Source organism: Mytilus trossulus, chromosome 14 (genome assembly GCF_036588685.1).
Source record: "Mytilus trossulus isolate FHL-02 chromosome 14, PNRI_Mtr1.1.1.hap1, whole genome shotgun sequence".
NCBI classification, from domain to species: Eukaryota; Metazoa; Mollusca; class Bivalvia; order Mytilida; family Mytilidae; genus Mytilus; species Mytilus trossulus.
Window position 1 is genome coordinate 74661974 of NC_086386.1, and position 19380 is coordinate 74681353.

Genomic DNA, 19380 nt, shown 5'->3' on the forward strand with positions numbered 1-19380 from the left:
AGCATAATCAATCAATCCATACGGACGTATAAACAAACGTATTAAACAAATCCACGAATATCAAAGATTTGTCCTATAACCATATTCACACCTTTGTTGTAACAACACTCCAACATGAACTATCAAACTCCAAGTGAGCAAATAAAGTTTTAAATCCTAAAAACACTATTATTCTAATGTTTGCTTGTCTAAAACACTATTATTCTAGTGTTTGCTTGTCTAAGCTAGTTGTAAATAAAGCTTTTATTGAAACAATAGAACTTTGATGTCATGCTTATAAAATCGATGACAGTTGGAGATTATTCAGACTGAATGACAGACTTTGAACTATAAAGTCAATTGTACGAGGTATTATTGAGTTAATACTTGCAAACGATGTAGTTTTGAATTGAAATGGATTTTTGATTTGAGCAGGTATTAAAGCCTGAACAATTATAGACTATTTTTTTTATCTATTTTTTAACTTGTCCTCTGCAGTAATTGAAGATCTGGATGGGTGGATTGGGGCCTTCGTTATTTTCTCCCTTTATTTTCAAAGTCGTTTTTCTCTTTTCTTCATATGTTTTGCCATTATTCTTTGAACTTTTATACCGTCCTATTATTCCCTTTTTGTCTTTTCTTTTTTCCGACCATTTTTCTGTAGATTTGGCCTTTGAATTTCTGTTTTGTAAACCCCTTACAGACTATCGCTGGTAAATCTGTGTTGGTTACACAAAACGTGTGCGGTCAATCAAGGTCATTCCGTTCAGTTCATTTTATATACAAAACAACAAACTGAATTGTTTTAAATGGTACTGAACCGAACTGGTATGATAGATGCAAACAAAGAGTCCAAACAGGACTGAATTTGAAAGGGGAAAAAAATAACAAGACTTTACGGTTTAAGGTTCAGACTTTTCAGACTTGACGAATCACTGATCGTTTAAAATAATGTTTAGTTGTAATAAACAAAACCAAGCGAGTAAGGAAAATAGATTTAATTTGAATTAAAACATAACAAAGGGAGGCGATATACAGTAAATTGAAAGCTCGACGCAAAGTTAACAACACTGGAACATTGTACAAGCTGTATAAAATACAAAATAGTTATAAACATATTAAATAATTTACAAATAAGTAACTTTGCATTTTCTTTTTCATTAGCAAATAACAATTCATTATTTTGCGTATTCTATTGCATTGGCCAATCACAATTTATATCTTGCGTGTCTCCTTTTCATTGGCCAATCACAATTTATATTTTGTGTGTCTCTTTATCATTGGCCAATCACAATTTAATACTTTGCGTATCTCTTTTTCATTGACCAATCACAATTCCGTAAAGAGGAAACACACATACTGTCTGGAATTACGAATTATGATATCTCTCAACGTTACCTGCAAAAGGACTTGAAAAAGACTTTGTATAAATCATAGATGTACTCGTTTTCTAAGCTTCTGTCTATCACAATATAAAATTTATATAAAATAAGTTCGTCAAATTCGAACCATACTGTCAACGGTCCTTCAATAAAAAAAAAATGCGGATAAGAAAGGGCAAACTGTTCAACAATGTTCTTGAACCATTTAGCATCAAATCAATTAATATAAGTGTGGGATATATTTTATACGTGTGCGAGTTGGTGGTGAAACAAAAACTGTGTAATCCATTCACGACATAGGTTAAAAAAACATACAAGATCCAAGTTCAATAGTCCGATAGAATTTGTTTAGACGAAAACCATGTCTGGAATTTGTCTTGTACAACATATTTACATTGTTGCTCCAGTTGGCATCGGTCTTTCGCTTGTTGTTTCGTTACTTTAAAGACAACACCTCGTTTCTGATTGCCTGAAGCAAACGAGTAAAACAACCGAGCATCATTCATTTAGTTGGTTATTTTCCTAAAAATGATAACGATTGCAACGCTTTTAATCAATAGAAGACGATCTTCATCAATTCACCGACGTCCTCAATCAACAGGAGAGTCTAAAAATACATCCCTCACGGTTCTCCCACTTCCTTCATCCGTTACCTCGACTATCAATTCCGTGTATGTCAATGCCATCTTGATTGTAATTTGAGAATTTTCTTTTCGGTTTGACACTAGCGTAATCCGAATTCGTCCGAGATAATGACATGTATTGTCGGAAGTGTATAAAGGGGAAGCAACTGTGGATAAGTAAATCGGCACACTAAGATAACGCTGGTCTTTGCGATTGATAAATATTGCCCCACTTCTTACAAATTCTCCAATTCGAATTTCTTCACCTACTTCGATATACCTATGAAAGAGGTCTGCACATAACGGAACGCCATCTGCCGAGAATTTCTTGTCGTCATTGTGTTCATGCACATTGTAAGGCATAGCAATAGCAATACCGTAAGAATACTTTGCCTTCATATAAAGAATAGGGTTCGATTCATAACCGTATAAAACTCCGCCTTGCATGACAGAAAGTTCCGGATCGGTCGGCATTAGGACTGTAATATCCGGAAACTTCTTCCGAATGGCGTTTTGAACAATTACGGAATTTGCAAAACCTCCAGCAAGTACAAGAGTTTTGATGTCTTTTGTTGTACCGGCGTATAAGATTTTTACTAAATGTGAAGTTATCTGCTCGGCCACAATTGTGTAGAAACTTTCAACTATCTCAACATCAATGTGCAAGTTGTCTCCAACAAGCTTAACTAACTCGCCGTACTCTGAATTTTCTACTTTTAATTGCAGTTGCTGTTTATAGTTTACTTCATAAATTTTCCGTACCATAGGTGGTAGTTTGATAACAATGTTTTGTCCGTTTGCAGGATTAAAAGTTCTTTTTTTAATCTCAAAATCCTTCTGGAGATTTAAAAGTTCCTGTTTGCAAGTTAGGAAGAACTTGTCCATGATATCAAAACCTATCAATTTCATTAAAAATTCGACAAAAGCGCCATCAACTCGAATTCCACCAAAAACCGCTCCACAACTTCTTTGTTTCTGTTTTAATTCGTTGTTTACATCAAGTTCCATTACAGTAGAATCGACTGTTCCCCCTGAAAAAGTTAAAAGATCCTCTATTAAATGGTATGCAGTTATCTCAACAACATTACAAACCACAACAACAAATTACTAGTATGCCCTTTCACGGTTATTGGAACCAAGTTAAATAAGGGGGCATATTTTCAGAATAGAGTAAAAAAAAGATTTAAAAAAATGCATGAAAACATCATTCAAGCAAAACATTTGCTTGGAAACATTCATAGGATTTTCCATATGTGCATTTTTCCCTTCTCTATCCAAAAGATCTGCCCCTAATTCAAGATGGCTGCAACAACCGTGTCGTGGCCCTTTTAACGACCAAGACGTTTTAGGATTTTTTAGGAAGATAAATGATAAAAATATTAAACCTTCACGGACGATGGACTACAAGCGATGACAATAGCCAATTTGTGCTCCACCTCAAAATACAATAGGTGATTATAAAGTAAAGGAAAAAGGAACCCTCGCCTTACGTTATAGGAAAACAGTATCATGAGTAGGTTTACTGGGCGGGTCCAGGTGAGGGCGAAATGGGGGTACGCCCCCTTTCTAAAAAAAATAAATAATATATATAAAATACACATGCTCTAAGTCAGGAACCGTTACATTTGTGAATTTAACAATTATTTCATGTTGGTTTTTTTTAGAAAAAAAAGGATTTTATTCTACCTCTTCCAAATATCCTAGAAAAGCCCCGGGTTTATGTCTTCTATGAACAATCCTTTTTTAAGTTCAGTGGGCCGTGAAATTGGGGTGGGGGGTCAAAATTCACATTTGGCATTACAATTAGAAAGATCATGTTACAGGGAACATGCATGTGTTTATTGGACATGTTGGACTTCAACTTCATCAAAAACTACTTTAACCGGAAGCGAGACAGACGAACGGTCGGACGGTAGGACACACACACACACCGAAAAACATAATGAACGTGCGTGGGGCATAAAAACAGCATTAAATATAATAAACATTTAAAATCAATACACATTAATAATTTTATAAAACAAACTAAAACTTGCTAGTAGGTAATAATTAATAAATAATCAACCGATGATGAATACCTAGTACACATTAGATTTTAGTTCCATAAAGCTGAGCATATTGAAGTATAAGACTATAACGCGTCGCTCTAATCCTTTTTCAAATGACAATAATGCCATCAAAGCTTTACGGCTACGCCTGTTTAATGTTTAATTTGTTCAAAAGGTAAAAAGGTTCGGTTCAACGACCTTTTCTCAATCTGAAATGTTTTCACGAAGCGAGATCTTAAACTTTTTAAAAAATCTCCGATTTTCTTCTGAGAATAAATTATAAAAGAACAAAATTTCAATGAACAAACTGTGTAGAATTTTACATACGAAAAATCGACTTATATTGTTCGATTCCATATATTCTAGATTTTGCTTATTATATCTAAAGAGCTGTCGATAGACAGTTTGTCCACGGGGGTATCGCATTGGTTCTGTAATGACACACAGTAACATTGATATAATATGATTGGCAGAGACCAAACATCGTAGAAATGACCAAGTATAGTTTAATTTATGATCATTATAAGCAAATAAAAACAAATTGTAAAGATAGGTTGTTGTTATTTATATTTGTTTAATTCTGCGTAGTTCTGGTCGTTTGGCGACATGTTTTTTTGTTTGTTTGTTATGTTTGTTTTGATTGGTTGTCACTGCACTGACGTTTTACACAAATGTTTTATTTACCAAGCTTGACACAGTGTGATTTCAAACCAAAGTGTATCATGACATTTCAAATTACATATATCAATAATTAACAAAACATGTAAAATCATTCATAACACGGAATATTTTAATACGTTATTGACTTTTCTCCTTAAACATGTTAAACATCGATTCCATTTCGCTCTTTTTTTATTACATCAAATTTTCAAGGTCAACAAACATTTAGTCATTCGATGACTTTGACTCATCGTGAAAGTAAAACAAAACAACCAATCCAATATAGTAGAAAATTTAAAATACATAAAAGGGGTGATTTCATTATATACCCATACTTCCTCATGTTGAATATTCATGTTTTGGGATATGAGCAAATGAACAGCGCTTTAAATGCCTTTTAAAAAAATGCATATTAGGACTTCAATATAGGGATTCACGCAAACGTCACTTCCGGTTTAAGAGATTCGAGTTTTTTATGCTTTCAGGGTTGATGGTTGTCAAACATGCTACATAGCTGCATTGAAGAACACAGCTAGTAGTAATTTAAAAAATAAATTGAATGCAGATATATTTGACTGGCAAATAAAATTGGGATACTACCGGAAGAACCCCTACAATATAACAACTGGCTTTAGAAAATGGGATATAAAGCAAGTAGACAAACCTATTTGTCACGTAAGAATAAAAAAAAAAGTAAAAGAAGTTCAATAAAAAATCATAATAAAAAAATCCAAAACAAGAATATAGTAAGAGTATAAGAAATCCTTTTGACAGTTATTTAGTTCGAAATGCGTTGTTTGAAATCAAATACAATTATTTAATATGGGTAAAATGTATATCAAATAATAACAAATGTAGTGTTTTACTGATTACTTCATTGTTGTTTCTGTTGAATTGGTCTTTTAAAGCCATATTTGAAATAGTCTGACGACTTAATTCAGTGTTAAAAGACAAAACACACATACACACAACAAAAATAATTAACTTGCCTCCCAAATCCAACAGTAAATATTGCATCCCTGTTCTTTGTAAACATATAATCTCGCCATTTCTCGTGTTAATTCTGTGAAGGGGCATGATCTGACAATAAAACGAGGCTGCAACTGGTTCCGGTACAAGTATAACGTCCGCAATTCCTGCCTGTAATACAAACCGATGTTTTATTATAGAAGTATTTTAAGGGGGTTAATAATGTGCAAAAAAATAATAAATCACACACTGAATACTAGTAATAGAATTGTTATGCACTTCGATTTTTATGAGTTTCTCGGCCGAATTTTAACTTTATCGAAACCCAAGCAATCCATTCATGTGTATCGCGAATAAATACACCACAGTGAAATAAACATCTTTATCTATATATACGTAAGTGTTCCAGTCAATACTTGGATCCAAGTTGTCCACAAACAATACAGTAATACTAAAAACTACATGCAACTATCTTTATTATGCACAATGAACTAAAATATATACATTGACTCTTTGTCGATATAAACGGACAACTATATATATACAAATATAATACAATAAACCAGCTGTCCTCAAGATGGGACGAAATGTCACTTAGAGACATTATAGCTGGTACAGCTTGTCCTCTGAATGGGAGTCTGTCAATACAAGACAGAGTGGTCTGGTACAACTTGTCCTCCGAGTGGGACAACCTGTCACTACCAGACAGTGCGAGCTGGAACAACTTGTCCTCCGAGTGGGACAACCTGTTACTACCAGACAGTGCAGGCTGGTACAGCCTGTCCTCCGAGTGGGACAGTCTGCCTTGTCAATCCGTTCAACTTTTACGTTTACTTTGTACCCGGTACAAAATGTCCTTTGAATATTAAGGCCTTTACTAGCGCTTAATAAAACCAACGTACGCTCTGTTGACTTGTGACGGCTCATCGAAAGCCAACCGACAGCCTCGAATACTGTTTCTCACTCTCTTATATACCCCAGGGCGACTATACTATTTACTTGATAGGAGTGTTTTCCAAATGTTACCGATACCGAACACAGGAGTACATCTCAAACAAACCCCATACCGATGGACACAACCACTGACTCTCCCGCCAAACGTCTAAATCTGTTTAACTCTTTCTCAAGCGTAAACCATGCATTAATCATACGTTTTTTGATTGAGTTAAGTCTGCCAATTGATATTTTATCATATGTTTTTCTATGTTGTGATGTTATGCTATTGTTTCAAGAAAAGGGAGAAGGTTTGGATCCATTAAAACGTTTAATCCCGCTGCAAATGTTTGCACCTGTCCTAAGTCAGGAATCTGATGTACAGTAGTTGTCGTTTGTTTATGTAATATATACGTGTTTCTCGTTTCTCGTTTTGTTTATATAGATTAGACCGTTGGTTTTCCCGTATGTATGGTTTTACACTAATAATTTTGGGGCCCTTTATAGCTTGTTGTTCGGTGTGAGCCAAGGCTTCGTGTTAAAGGCCGTACTTTAACCTATAATGGTTTACTTTTTAAATTGTTATTTGGATGGAGAGTTGTCTCATTGGCACTCACACCACATCTTCCTATATCTATTGATACACCAAGATTCTACTTGATTATTACCGTAACGACCACGAAACATTACATTACCATGCAAGAATATGTATTGGAAGAGAAGGGGGTGGACAGGGCACAAGTATTGTTTGGACTTACCTGCTTAGCAGCGACTTTAAGAAAGTGTTGTCCATTATCTGTCCAGGTGGCTGGATGTGTTAAGACCCATCGTATATGGAATTTTTCAACTATCCAATCAGAGTTTGATACTTTTAGGATTCCGGCTAAAGCGTCGATCAAGTGTGACCGTAAGTACTTTAGAATACCACAAAATACTGCAGCGGCTCGGAGTGGTTTACCTGAATCATCTTTTATATTGGTGGCAGTGCTTAGAGTCTGGAAAAGACAAAAAATAAACAAATTGTTATAGATCTGTGAAGCTAAAAGATCCTTTGGGGAGCAACTATTTAACTTCAAGGTGAGGGGGTATGGTGTTTTGTTCGAGTTAGGAAAACAACTTTTTGCACGAAGCGCTTTTTTTGTTGTTGTGTATTTCGACGCAATTAATCAAATTATTTTTTTCAAAATTTAATCCTATAAGGTATGGGGAAAATCGTGATTCATATTTTTTTTTCATGCATCTGCCTGACAACAATATTTTTTTCATCAAATTGGGGTAAGAATATTTATATAAAAAAAAAAAAAAAAAAAACCAAAGCCCCCCAACCCCTCCCCCCCCCACCCCCACACACTTTTTAGTTTAATATCCGTTCCCCTAGACAGGCGCAAGCAAATTAAAATATTCCGGCTTTTTAAAATTTTATTTTTCTCATGCTATGAACCGATGTTCAAAAGCAAAAGAATCCTTCATTTGAAAGATTACATTTTAGTTTTATTAAATAAATGAGATCTTCCAGTGCATAGAAAAAAACTAAGACCATTCTGACAAGATGGTTATTTGAGGAAGTTTTATGGAATGTTGCTTGTTTGACGTCTAACGACAATTATTGCATCCCTATTTTGGAAGAAATAGCAAATTGAAGAAAATTTATCAAGATCTCTAAACATTGAGCTTGTAATTTTGAGTGTAAACAGTTGTATCAATTTCAATTTCTCAGTTTTATAAGTTAATATATAATATGAAATGAAATCATTCATACACCAAACCTACGAGTACTATAGTAAAATTTTATAATTACACGTTTTCCTTTTTTCTGGCCCATCGTGAAACTAGGTTGGTATTCAGTATATCTTTTATCATGTATAACAGAGCCTGTTCTTTAAATTTATTCTTATCTTAAAACAATAAAATTAGATTAAATCAGGACTCAGAATAAAAACAGGAGAGGGATGATTCTGGATCTAAATTGGTATAATTGTGCGTGTTTATATTGCAAAATTGTGGTGTTTAAATTGCAAAAGATTTTTTTTTTCCATTTCACAATCACAAATTGTTTACTCTTAAACAAATGCCAATAAGGTCTTGTCAGAACTGCCAGAGACGACCGATGTTCAGTCTGACTTCCAAAGTTGGAATTTCAGTTTAAGAAACGAGCAAACCATTTCTGACGCATTTCAGAAATGTGGGACAAAAGTTTGGTAATTAGAATAAATCCATTTTAAAATACACTAAAAAAAGAGGAAATTTCCAGTCTAAATATATTGTTGAGTTGTTACAAAGAATCACTACCAAAGACAAGACACGGTTGGTTGAGGTTGTAAAACAAATCCCGAAGTATATTACCGCGAGAGAAATGGAGAAATGGAGAATGAAAGCTAGTACATGTAAGTGGAAAGGGGGAACCAAAAAGACCAACAACAGACTACAAAACACATGATAGAAAAAGGCTGGTGCTCAACGACGCCATGATAAGCCATTTCATTCTCCACATTTGGCACATTTGGCATCCGTTGTGTTGCTGATGGTTATAGTAAAAAAAACAACTAGATTACATAAATACAAAAAAATAAATAAAAACGAATATTTACCTCATCCTCTAAAACTGGAATCTTGAATCTCCGAAAATAATACCATGACGTATGCACTTTATCCAAGGCTAGCTGTCCATATTTATACTCAGCTTCGTATCCAAAAGAATGCAGTCTTTTTTCGGGAGTAAATAAAACACAACTTGGTGCCTTGTATGTGATTAATTTTGCGTTTCCGGATATCCATTCCTTATTAACATGAATACTGTGCCGGTCCTCGTCCAGATCCTTTGTAATGGCAAACGCGTAACCAGAATACGTCGAACCAATATCTACAGACGCGATGATGTCGGGAGTGCCAACATTATCAGGGTCCGATGGCGGGGATTGTTTTGATCTGGATCTACAAAAATATTAAAATGTATTCTCGAAATGGAGTTATATTAAGACATCAAAAGACAAGTTAAACCGCATCATATTTTAATGTGCTCTCACAAGTCAACAAGCTGTGATACTATTCAGTGTTTCCCCTTCACTCAAATGGTAATATCTTATTGTTTGAAACTTACAGGCACTTGTTTCTATCTTTAGGAAGGTCGACTATCCATATAAATAGGAACTTGTTTCTATACATAGGAAGGTCGACTATCCATATAAATAGAAGCTTCTATTTATAAAGATAGTCGAACTTCCTATGGATAGAAACAAATGCCTGTGTTTAGTCCCCCTCCCCACACACAAAGAGTTTGGGGAAAATGCAGGAATAACACTGTTCTCCCGTCTGTTTATGCCGTGTAAATCCTAATTTTGGTGGGTTTGCTCATTTTTGTCGAGCCTTCGACTTTAGTCGAAAAGGCGAGACTAAGCGATCCTACATTCCGTCGTCGTCGTCGGCGGCGGCGGCGGCGTCCACAAATATTCACTCTGTGGTTAAAGTTTTTGAAATTTGAATAACTTTCTTAAACTATACTGGATTTCTACAAAACTTAGACAGAAACTTGTTAATGATCATAAGATAGTATCCAGAAGTAAATTTTGTAAAAATAAAATTCCATTTTTTCCGTATTTTACTTATAAATGGACTTAGTTTTTTCTGCGGGGAAACATAACTTTCACTCTGTGGTTAAAGTTTTTAGAATTTTAATAACTTTCTTAAACTATCCTGGGTTTGTACCAAAGTTGGACAGAAGCTTGTTTATGATCATACTAAGATAGTATTCAGAAGTAAATTTTGTAAAAAAATAAATCCATTTTTTCCGTATTTTACTTTTAAATGGACTTCATTTTTCTGCGGGGAAACGTTACATTCACTCTGTGGTTAAAGTTTTTAAAATTTTAATAACTTTCTTAAACTATCCTGGGTTTGTACCAAACTTGGACAGAAGCTTATTTGTGATCATAAGATAGTATCCAGAAGTAAATTTTGTAAAAGAATAAATCCATTTTTTCCATATTTTACTTTTAAATGGACTTAGTTTTTCTGCAGGGAAACATTACATTCACTCTGTGGTTAATGTTTTTAAAATTTTAATAAACTATTCTGGGTTTGTACCAAGCTTGGACAGAAGCTTATTTATGATAATAAGATAGTATCCAGAAGTAAATTTCGTAAAAAGATAATTCCATTTTTTTTGTTTTTTAGTTTTAAATGGACTTAGATTTTCTTCCAGTTAACATTACATACAGTCTATGTATACAGTTAAAGTTTTCAAATCATTTATTAGATTCATTAACTATCCTAGATTTTTACCAAACTTGGACATAAGCTTCTTACAATCACGAGATAGTATCAAGAGGATTATTTTTATTGATTTTTTTCCTCATTTTTGTTTAACCTGCAATTTACAGCAAAAGTAGGCGAGACACTGGGTTCCGCGGAACCCTTACACATTTTTTAGTTTTCTTTGTTGTGTTTTATGTTCTGTTGTTTACTTAAGCTTAGTTTGCTGTCTGTTGGTCTGCACGTTCCTTTTTAGCCATGGCGTTGTTTGTTTGTTTTCGAAATTGTTGACACTTTAAACATTTGCAGCTACAAGGATGCATGTAGGAATATAATTCCGGTCCAACATGTTAAAGAAGAAAAGATAGATGATGTGGGACAATTGCATCCGTTTGTGAATTGACTCATATATAGATATGAGAAGATGTGGTATGAGTGCCAATGAGACCATTCTCCATCCAAGTCACAATTTATTAAAAGTAAACAATTACAGGTCTAAGTACGGCTTACAACGCGGAACCTTCTTCTTCTTTAGTTACAGAAAACCATCAACATTTTGAAGATTACATTCTACTTGGCTAGTTCACTAGTGTAAAACTATTCAAACGGGAAAAACTTCGGTCTAATCTATATAAAAAAAACCAACACTTAAGAACCAAATTAACAAACGACAACTACTGAACACCAGATTCCTGACTTAGGAGAGGTGCAAACAGTTACAGCGGGTGTAAACGTTAAATAATCGCCCTTATAATAGTTCTAGTTAGTAAAATAATATTTGCCTGCTCCGTTTTCATTGAGTTGATGCACTCGAATGCGCTTTGGGAATGGACCACAACGACCCTTTCTATACACAAGTTGAAGACCGTACATTGACCTATAATGATTTACTTTTATAAATTGTTATTTGGATGGAGAGTTGTCTCATTGGCTCTCATACCACATCTTTCTATATCTATTTGTTATTTGTGTTTCAGTAAATATTCCTTAATATTCTATTTTCAGTTATGTAAAATGTGTTGACTTCTTGTTCTTATATCTGACTTTAGTCCAAATAATTATGACGTCTGGCAAGGCTATTTTATCGGCGTCCCAGAAAAAAAATAGCCTTGCCAGACGTCATAATTATTTGGATTAATCTGACTTTAATTAAATACTACCGTATCAAACCTAAAATATAGAAACCTTTTAAAAACTTACCTCATGGAATCCCGAAGAGATGTCCTTGAGAAGCGTTCTTGTCTCATTTCGAATATATTTTGTCATACATTATCTGAAACAACAATTAAATGCACGTATTGATACTTTGATGCTGTATTGATTATGTAATTCCAGCTGATGCGTCTAAGTTAGCAGATAATGTGCATGGTTAGGTGAGAATGCATATATCAATGTTAATTCCATAATCAATTTCAGTAATTGAGAACTGGGTCGTTCTTTTGTCTGTCTTCTAGGTCAGCTATTAAAAAGCTAATACAGTCGTTTCAGGTGGTACAAAACACTACAGGGCGATAACTCTGTAAAAATCAGCGGAACGTTTTAATCCGATCAATTATTAAGGATATATTAAGCTTCTCAATGATCGAAATTAGTGCAAACTGCTTTTTTTGGTCAAAGGGTCAAAGTAAATATTTTTTCAAATTTATATGAAAATTAAACGAGTTTATCGACAAAATGATAAAAGAAATATTGACCAAAATTGCAAACTAGGAAAAGACTAAACCTTGAGAAAATCCGAATGAAATGCTCGACTATATCGAACAACGGATAGAATGAACAATAGTAAATGAAAAAAGTTTTTATAAAGCTTAATCCAAGAAAATCGATTACGTAAGGATGCATACCTTATTGTGTGTACAAAATCACAAGGAAAAAAAATTGAAATTTTGTTCCCAAAGAATACACAAAATGATGTATCCACGGGGGGGGGGGGGGGGGGGGGGGGTCTCTTCCTATTTAAAGGTATATACATATGTGCCGCTGGAATGGGTCCCTTTTTTGATCCGTCAAATATATCAATGGGGTGCAATTTTACCGAGGAAATATATCAATAGGTAGTAATTGACCGATTGTGATATATATTGAGCTGATAAATATATGAATGGGTTATGATTTCGCTGTGAAATATATGTATAGGTAGGGATTTCACAATTATTCAATATATGAATGGGGGGTGTTTTTAAAATCCCAGCTGCACACCTGTACCCAAAATCCCATGTCGAGACCCCCCCCCCCCCCCCCGTGGATGTATCTGCATACATCCAGGGACTTTCTATATAGACCCTGATTCATCTATACTTCAGTTGTTGTCGTTTGATTTCCTATTTGTGTTTCGTTCAGTATTTTGTACATAAATCAGGCCGTTAGTTTTCTCGTTTGAATTGTTTACATTTGTCATTTCAACGCCTTTTATAGTTGATTATGCGATATGGGTTTTATTCATTGTTGAAGCTCGTAGGATGACATATAGTTATTTATTTCTGTGTCATTTGATCCCTTGTGAAGAGTTGTCTTAGAGTATGTAAGAATATTGAAAACATATAATTACCATGTTATCGTCCTGAATATGTATGTTATATTTGCCACTGGACCTTAAGAAGTCATATTACCAAAAAATCATGTTAATAATTTAATAGCTTTCAATTAAAAAAGTCAACTTAATCAGAATAATTTATTAAAGTGTCACATTTCTTATTCGCCCTTACATGTCCCCTTGGAATAAAACTAATTCGACTAAACAATAAAACAATAAATTTTCAATTAGATATACTACATTAGTTTTTGACAATATGAAAACACTACACGTAGCTGCCAGACTATTGAATTAACGTTTTCATTGGAGTTTGAAAAGAAATATTGTTAAATTCCCCAATTGATAATTGAAAATGGAATCCGTTAAAACAGTCACGAAGTGAATAAATAAGTGCTATTGACAGGTGTGGTTGATTATGTTTATATTGCATTAAGAGCGCCCTTGGAAACCGGAATAAATAGCTTTTCATATAATACAATGTAATTACTGAAACTTTTATACAATGCATTGTGTCACTGTATCCAATCATATCTAACTTCCAGATTGGTATTTTTTTTCATTTATAAAAGAAGGTGTATTGAAAGGTCAAAATTAAGTGATATGAATATAAGTAGATCATATGTTTGTTTTACCGAACTCGTAACCGAATGAAAATCAGCCAAAACTGACTAAACCAAACGCTGGCTGGTCGACTATATCAACCAATAGAATTACTGGAAAACAACCGTCATATTCCATGCTTGGTACATGCACTTTCTGAAGTAAATGGCGAGTGAAACCCGGTTTTAGAGCTAGCCAAACCCCTCATTTGTATGTCAAATGTATATAGCTCTGCTAATTAGACTACAGAACTCCGAATCCATGGTAAATTAAAAAAAAAAGGGAAGTCCTAAAACTTGACGAAATCGAGACCACCTATCCTAATGTATTCGCCGTACTGGAAGTTGGCATTCTTAGTGTGTGTGAACCCAAAAGACGCAAATAGAAAATATCTGAAGGGAACAATGTTTTCCACAATGTTCATGTATTTTTCAACTCATGTCATCCTCTTAATCGCCCTTAGTTAAAACAAAAAAATGTTAATGGGTTAGGCAGAACTTGAAAAAATCCAAGAAGATCTTCCATTAACAGTTGTGTTTGGTGTTGGTGCGAGGACTTTGGAAGTCTGTAATAAAGTTTTTCAAAACTTGATTGATTCACAACTTTTATAGACTTTCAATTATTTAAAGCTTGATTATTATATAGATATCCCTCTATTGAAGAATGAGAGGGTTAAAGAATACTAAATTAATAGTTCTAACACGAGCTGAATGTCATGGCAAAAAATCTGACAAACGAAATAAAAAAACCAACATTTTACAAAACACGAAATAGAAAAAGAAGGACAGATCAAAGGACCCGGAAGAATGAGCAGATCCTACCCATATATGGAAACTGCTGTTGATCTCAACATGTCTAATAAGTTATTGCTTTCAATGAGGTGTTGTCTCATACAGATTTGATCGACAGTGGCCACTGCTCGCGACACCAAATCATTAGTCTGTTATCTTTGTCTAAAATATTTCATCAGCTTACTTAAAAATATTTGAATTAAGAGTTCAAACAAATTGGAAGAAAATACATGATTTCCGATCCTGTCTTTTTTCGAAAAGGGAGACTAACTGATAGCTTATTATTTAACATCCAGTGGCAAATAAAGAAATAAAAAGATGTGGCGCGATTGCCAATTAAACCACTATCAACCAGAGACCACATGATGTAGATGCAAGTAAAAGCCACAATACAGCCTTCAAAAACGACCCAAACCTTTACCGCATAGAAAACTCTAAAGTCCTCCGGGTGCACGATTTTCTTGCTGGGTTGAAGACCCATTAGTGTCATTGGACTGTTTTCTGCTCTTTGTCCATGTTGTTGTCTCTTTGACACACATCCCATTTCCATTCTCAATTTCAAAATGACAAGATGTAAAATCAATTCAAATGAAAGTCTCAATCATGTGTTCGGGACTGGAACAAATTAATGCAATTGAATTTCATATTAAAAATAAAAGTGAAAGCACCACTTGAAAAGTATCAAGCGACTCTGTATACATGATAATCGAAAAAGACAACTCTGTATAACATAAAAGTTCAAGCATCAAAACTGTAAAGGCATTCGTCTCAACTCGGCCGATCTAAGGATATAGAACGAGGGTAGCGGATTTTACCGAGGATTGCCGAATGACTGTAAAAGATATAGTTCCTTTTAATTAGAGTGTATTTTTCCTTAATTTTTTTTGTTTCCTTTCCTCACTCATTCCTTAAATCTTTTTGGGTGGAAATGTAAGAAGAGAGGTCAAATAAATTTTTGGATGTTGTATTTTAACTGATTTTGATATGGAATGAGTGATTAGGTCAAGTGCAAAAAGGTGATATTTACAGTTTTCGGAACATCTCTTGACTTGTCAATAGGGGTATGGATGTGTATTGGCTAAATTTGTAAAAGTGATTGCTTCAATCTTTCTGAATTTTAGATATATATTTGGACTAGGACAATACATTAAACACACAAAAAATTTGACAAAAGTGCATGGTGCAATTTTTTTTAATGATGCAAAAGGTTATAAAGAACTGATAGAGGAATTAATTGTGGTCTGTGGCCATCCTAAACAAACTTATTTTACCACAATCTGACTTTCACCAATTACCAGTAATTTGTGGATTTCTATATATGTAAAGTAATAAAAATCATGATAATATGCACATGGTGATATATCCACAATGATAATATTCCCCAAAACCACACGAATTGTAAACATTATAGATTTATAAGTCATCCAGACAAACTATGAGCCAAATTTGGAACTGTAAGAAGGATAAATGTACAAAGATAAAATAATGCATACATTTAATGTCGCGAAGACATAAACTTGAAATAACCCAAAACAAAACCTTCATTTTGTTTGCACATATATTTAGTTGAAACTCACTTGATATCCCTACTATAAATAATAAATTACAAATAAAGTCAATGGTTTATAATCTAAAACTTTTTAAATTATGCATACTGTTTGTTCATGTATCAAGGCCCTGCTATTTTGCTATAATTGGCATGGTACCGACCTGATGAGCTAATCCATTTGCAAGTGGTTTTTTACAGTTTGTTATTGTGTTAAAACATTGTCCAAAGACTGGGAATTTGTTGAATGCTCACAAACATGCAAATTTATTTTTCCAAATAGTTTTATTCGCGTTAAGACCTTCTTTTAGGCTACGCGATATTTTCTTTTCGCGATTTTCTTACTTTTTTTATGATTCCTAAAAAAAATCTATTTATTGAATATTTATTTTTCAATATATGTTTTGAAAATCCTATTTTTTAATATTCGCGACAATTTTAATCGCGTTATTTTTCTACTCGCGAAAGTTTCGATAAATAGATAGCTCGCGTATACAAGTTGATGTAAAATTGAGAACGGAAATGGGGAACGTGCCAAAGAAACAACAACCCGATCATAGAGCAGACAACAGCAGAAGGTTACCAACAGGTCTTCAATGCAGCGAGAAATTCCCGCACCCGGAGGCGTCCTTCAGCTGGCCCCTAAACAAATATATATACTTGTTCAGTAATAATGAACGCCATACTTAACTGGAAATTGTACACAAGAAACTAAAAGTTAAAATAATACAAGACTAACAAAGGCCAGAGGCTCCTGACTTGGGACAAGCGGAAAAAATGCGGCGGGGTTAATCATGTTTGTGAGATCTCAACCCTCCCCTATACCTCTACCCAATGCAGACAAGTAAACGCACAACAATACGCACATTAAAATTCAGTTCAAGAGAAGTCCGAGTCTGATGTCAGAAGATGTAACCAAAGAAAATAAACAAAATGACAATAATACATAAATAACATGATGTACATATTTAACTTTCCTCTACCAAACTGTAGGCTATTCAACAACATTCAGCGGCAAAATAAATGCATATTCTGCAAGAAGGCATAAGAAAAGATGGCGGATTGAGCATGACGGTATGAGTGAAGGTCTACTCATATTGATCAATATGGATGTGTTGTGGTTATATTCCAACTAATTATTTTGTGATTTGAACCAGATATGAACATTTGTGACATTTGTGACATTACGAGATCTAAATGGGGAAAAGGAGGAACAGTAATAACAACAAGACAGGTTTGACCCCACCAAACAAAACACAAATCAATATGGCGTCACCCTGTCATCAACAACAACAAAGTTTCTCTAATGTACTGAGTCAAGCTCACGACACGTTATATACTAGTACACCAATGAACTCTCACACAATATCGGGAACATTTCAACAAAATTATCACAATCCTACGAATCATATGAACCAGACCTTTGAATGCCCGAACCCACAGATACAACAGTCATCTCGTTTTTCTCCTAATGCTGGTCCAACTTCTTACCCCGGCTATCAACCTCCACCATTACCTTCATTCTTCGCTAAATTCCTACTATAAACTTCCTCGTATCGCAATTGTTTCACATTTTGTAACACGTGTAACTTCTATATGTGTAGCTTGTTGTATGGTTTGGGATTTGCTTAGTGTCAAAAGCTGTGACGTGAACAGTTTAGTTCTTCACTAGTTTGTGTTGCCAATTGATAGTTTCTCATTTACTATCCCACAAAATATCATTCACATATCATGTTTCTATATCTTTATATTTTATCGCAATATAAATCATTCTTAATTCCAGATATTAAAGTAATCAATTATAATTGTTTAAAATAGGTTTATAAATGTATAAAATGCAAGTAAATTAAGCCGCAAAACAACAAATTCGTGACAGCTAAAATATCAATATAAGTGGTTAGCAAGAAAATCGTATAACGTATATTTCAGTAAAGAAAACCTCCAACCTTAGTATGCAAAATCTCAATTATTGGGTCAAATTAAAACAAAAAGAAATTGACAAATTATTTCAATATGTAATATCTGACCTTAATTCCGTTGATAATTACTCCTTATATGTATAAACCCTTGTTCCGTACTGGAATAGGATTAGGACCTTGTGACTAAACTGTCTCCAATATCCGGATAAAAGCTACTATAAGCCTATCAGCAATTAACTAGCACCATGTGTGGTGTACCATTTCACAAATTACCTTAATTATTTCCAGTAAATTCTAAAAATTAAATCATTAAATGTTCAATACTAATATTCCATCTGTAATTATTATGAAAAGTCCCAGCAACAGAAATCGATAATGTAATATACATGTGGCTGTCCACGTGGTATTGACACGGGGTTACCTGGAAACAAACAATAGGAGATGATGCTATAAACATTAACAAATCTATTTCATCTCTTAAATCAATGTCATCAACATATCGTCGCATAAATCTACAGTGTAGGCGCCGTACAACGCTTTTCGAACCGCATATCGGCCACCTAAAATCTTTAAATAGAGGATGATGCTATAAACATTCAGAAATCTATTTCATTTCTTAAATCAAAGTCATCAACATATCGTCGCATAAATCTACAGTGTAGGTACCGTGAAACATTACACAAATGGCAAATTGCTCATTGGCCTCATACAAACTTCGCATTTCCATGCAGATTCTATAGCAGATTGAGAAATATATAACCCTAGAAATGTTCTAAGTAGAACTGTCAGAATAAGTCCTCCAGGGCTAGAACTAGCTAAATTAATTCTAGCCGTAGAACTGACCAAATCAGTTCTAATCGTAAAACTAGTTTTGTCGTAGAACTGTTCTAGTTGATCGTAGAACTGTCTAAAAAATATCAAGGGTAAAACTTTCAGAGTCAGTTCCAGGTAGAACTGTCTAAATGTTTCAGAACGAAAGTTCTACATACTGTCCCATAACAGTTCTCCTGACAAGTTCTGAAAGGTTTGATGAGAGGTTAGAAGTGATTTCCACTAGCTGCAACTAATTTATTGCAAACATTCCTAGAATGAAATAATCTCAAGTGGTAGATCTATGATTTTCAAAGGGATAGAGACAGTGACACCTAT

General features: G+C 34.1%; 1 protein-coding gene across 2 annotated transcripts; it reads right to left on the reverse strand.

Annotated features, from left to right (window-relative positions):
- Positions 1–959: 959 nt before the first annotated feature.
- Positions 960–18624, reverse strand: LOC134696251 (heat shock 70 kDa protein 12B-like). Of its 2 annotated transcripts, none has more exons than XM_063557939.1 (6): positions 18505–18624; positions 12043–12115; positions 9183–9525; positions 7353–7589; positions 5682–5832; positions 960–3015 (listed from the first exon to the last, which is right to left on the reverse strand). In XM_063557939.1, exons 2-6 carry the CDS (start codon positions 12087–12089, stop codon positions 1952–1954), a joined length of 1842 nt encoding a protein of 613 aa, XP_063414009.1. In that variant the 5' UTR covers positions 12090–12115; positions 18505–18624; the 3' UTR covers positions 960–1951. The 2 variants fall into 2 exon arrangements, with proteins under 2 accessions (XP_063414009.1, XP_063414008.1); XM_063557938.1 differs by having other exon boundaries at positions 18340–18616.
- Between the last annotated feature and the right edge of the window lie 756 nt (positions 18625–19380).

Excerpts from the sequence above, each read along its gene's own strand:
- LOC134696251 (XM_063557939.1), bottom strand. The coding sequence starts at position 12,089 with ATGAGACAAGAACGCTTCTCAAGGACATCTCTTCGGGATTCCATGAG. Across the intron at positions 9,526-12,042 it reads TCTCTTCGGGATTCCATGAG|ATCCAGATCAAAACAATCCC; the intron begins GTAAGTTTTTAA and ends ATATTTTTGTAG. Across the intron at positions 3,016-5,681 it reads TTTACTGTTGGATTTGGGAG|GGGGAACAGTCGATTCTACT; the intron begins GCAAGTTAATTA and ends TAACTTTTTCAG.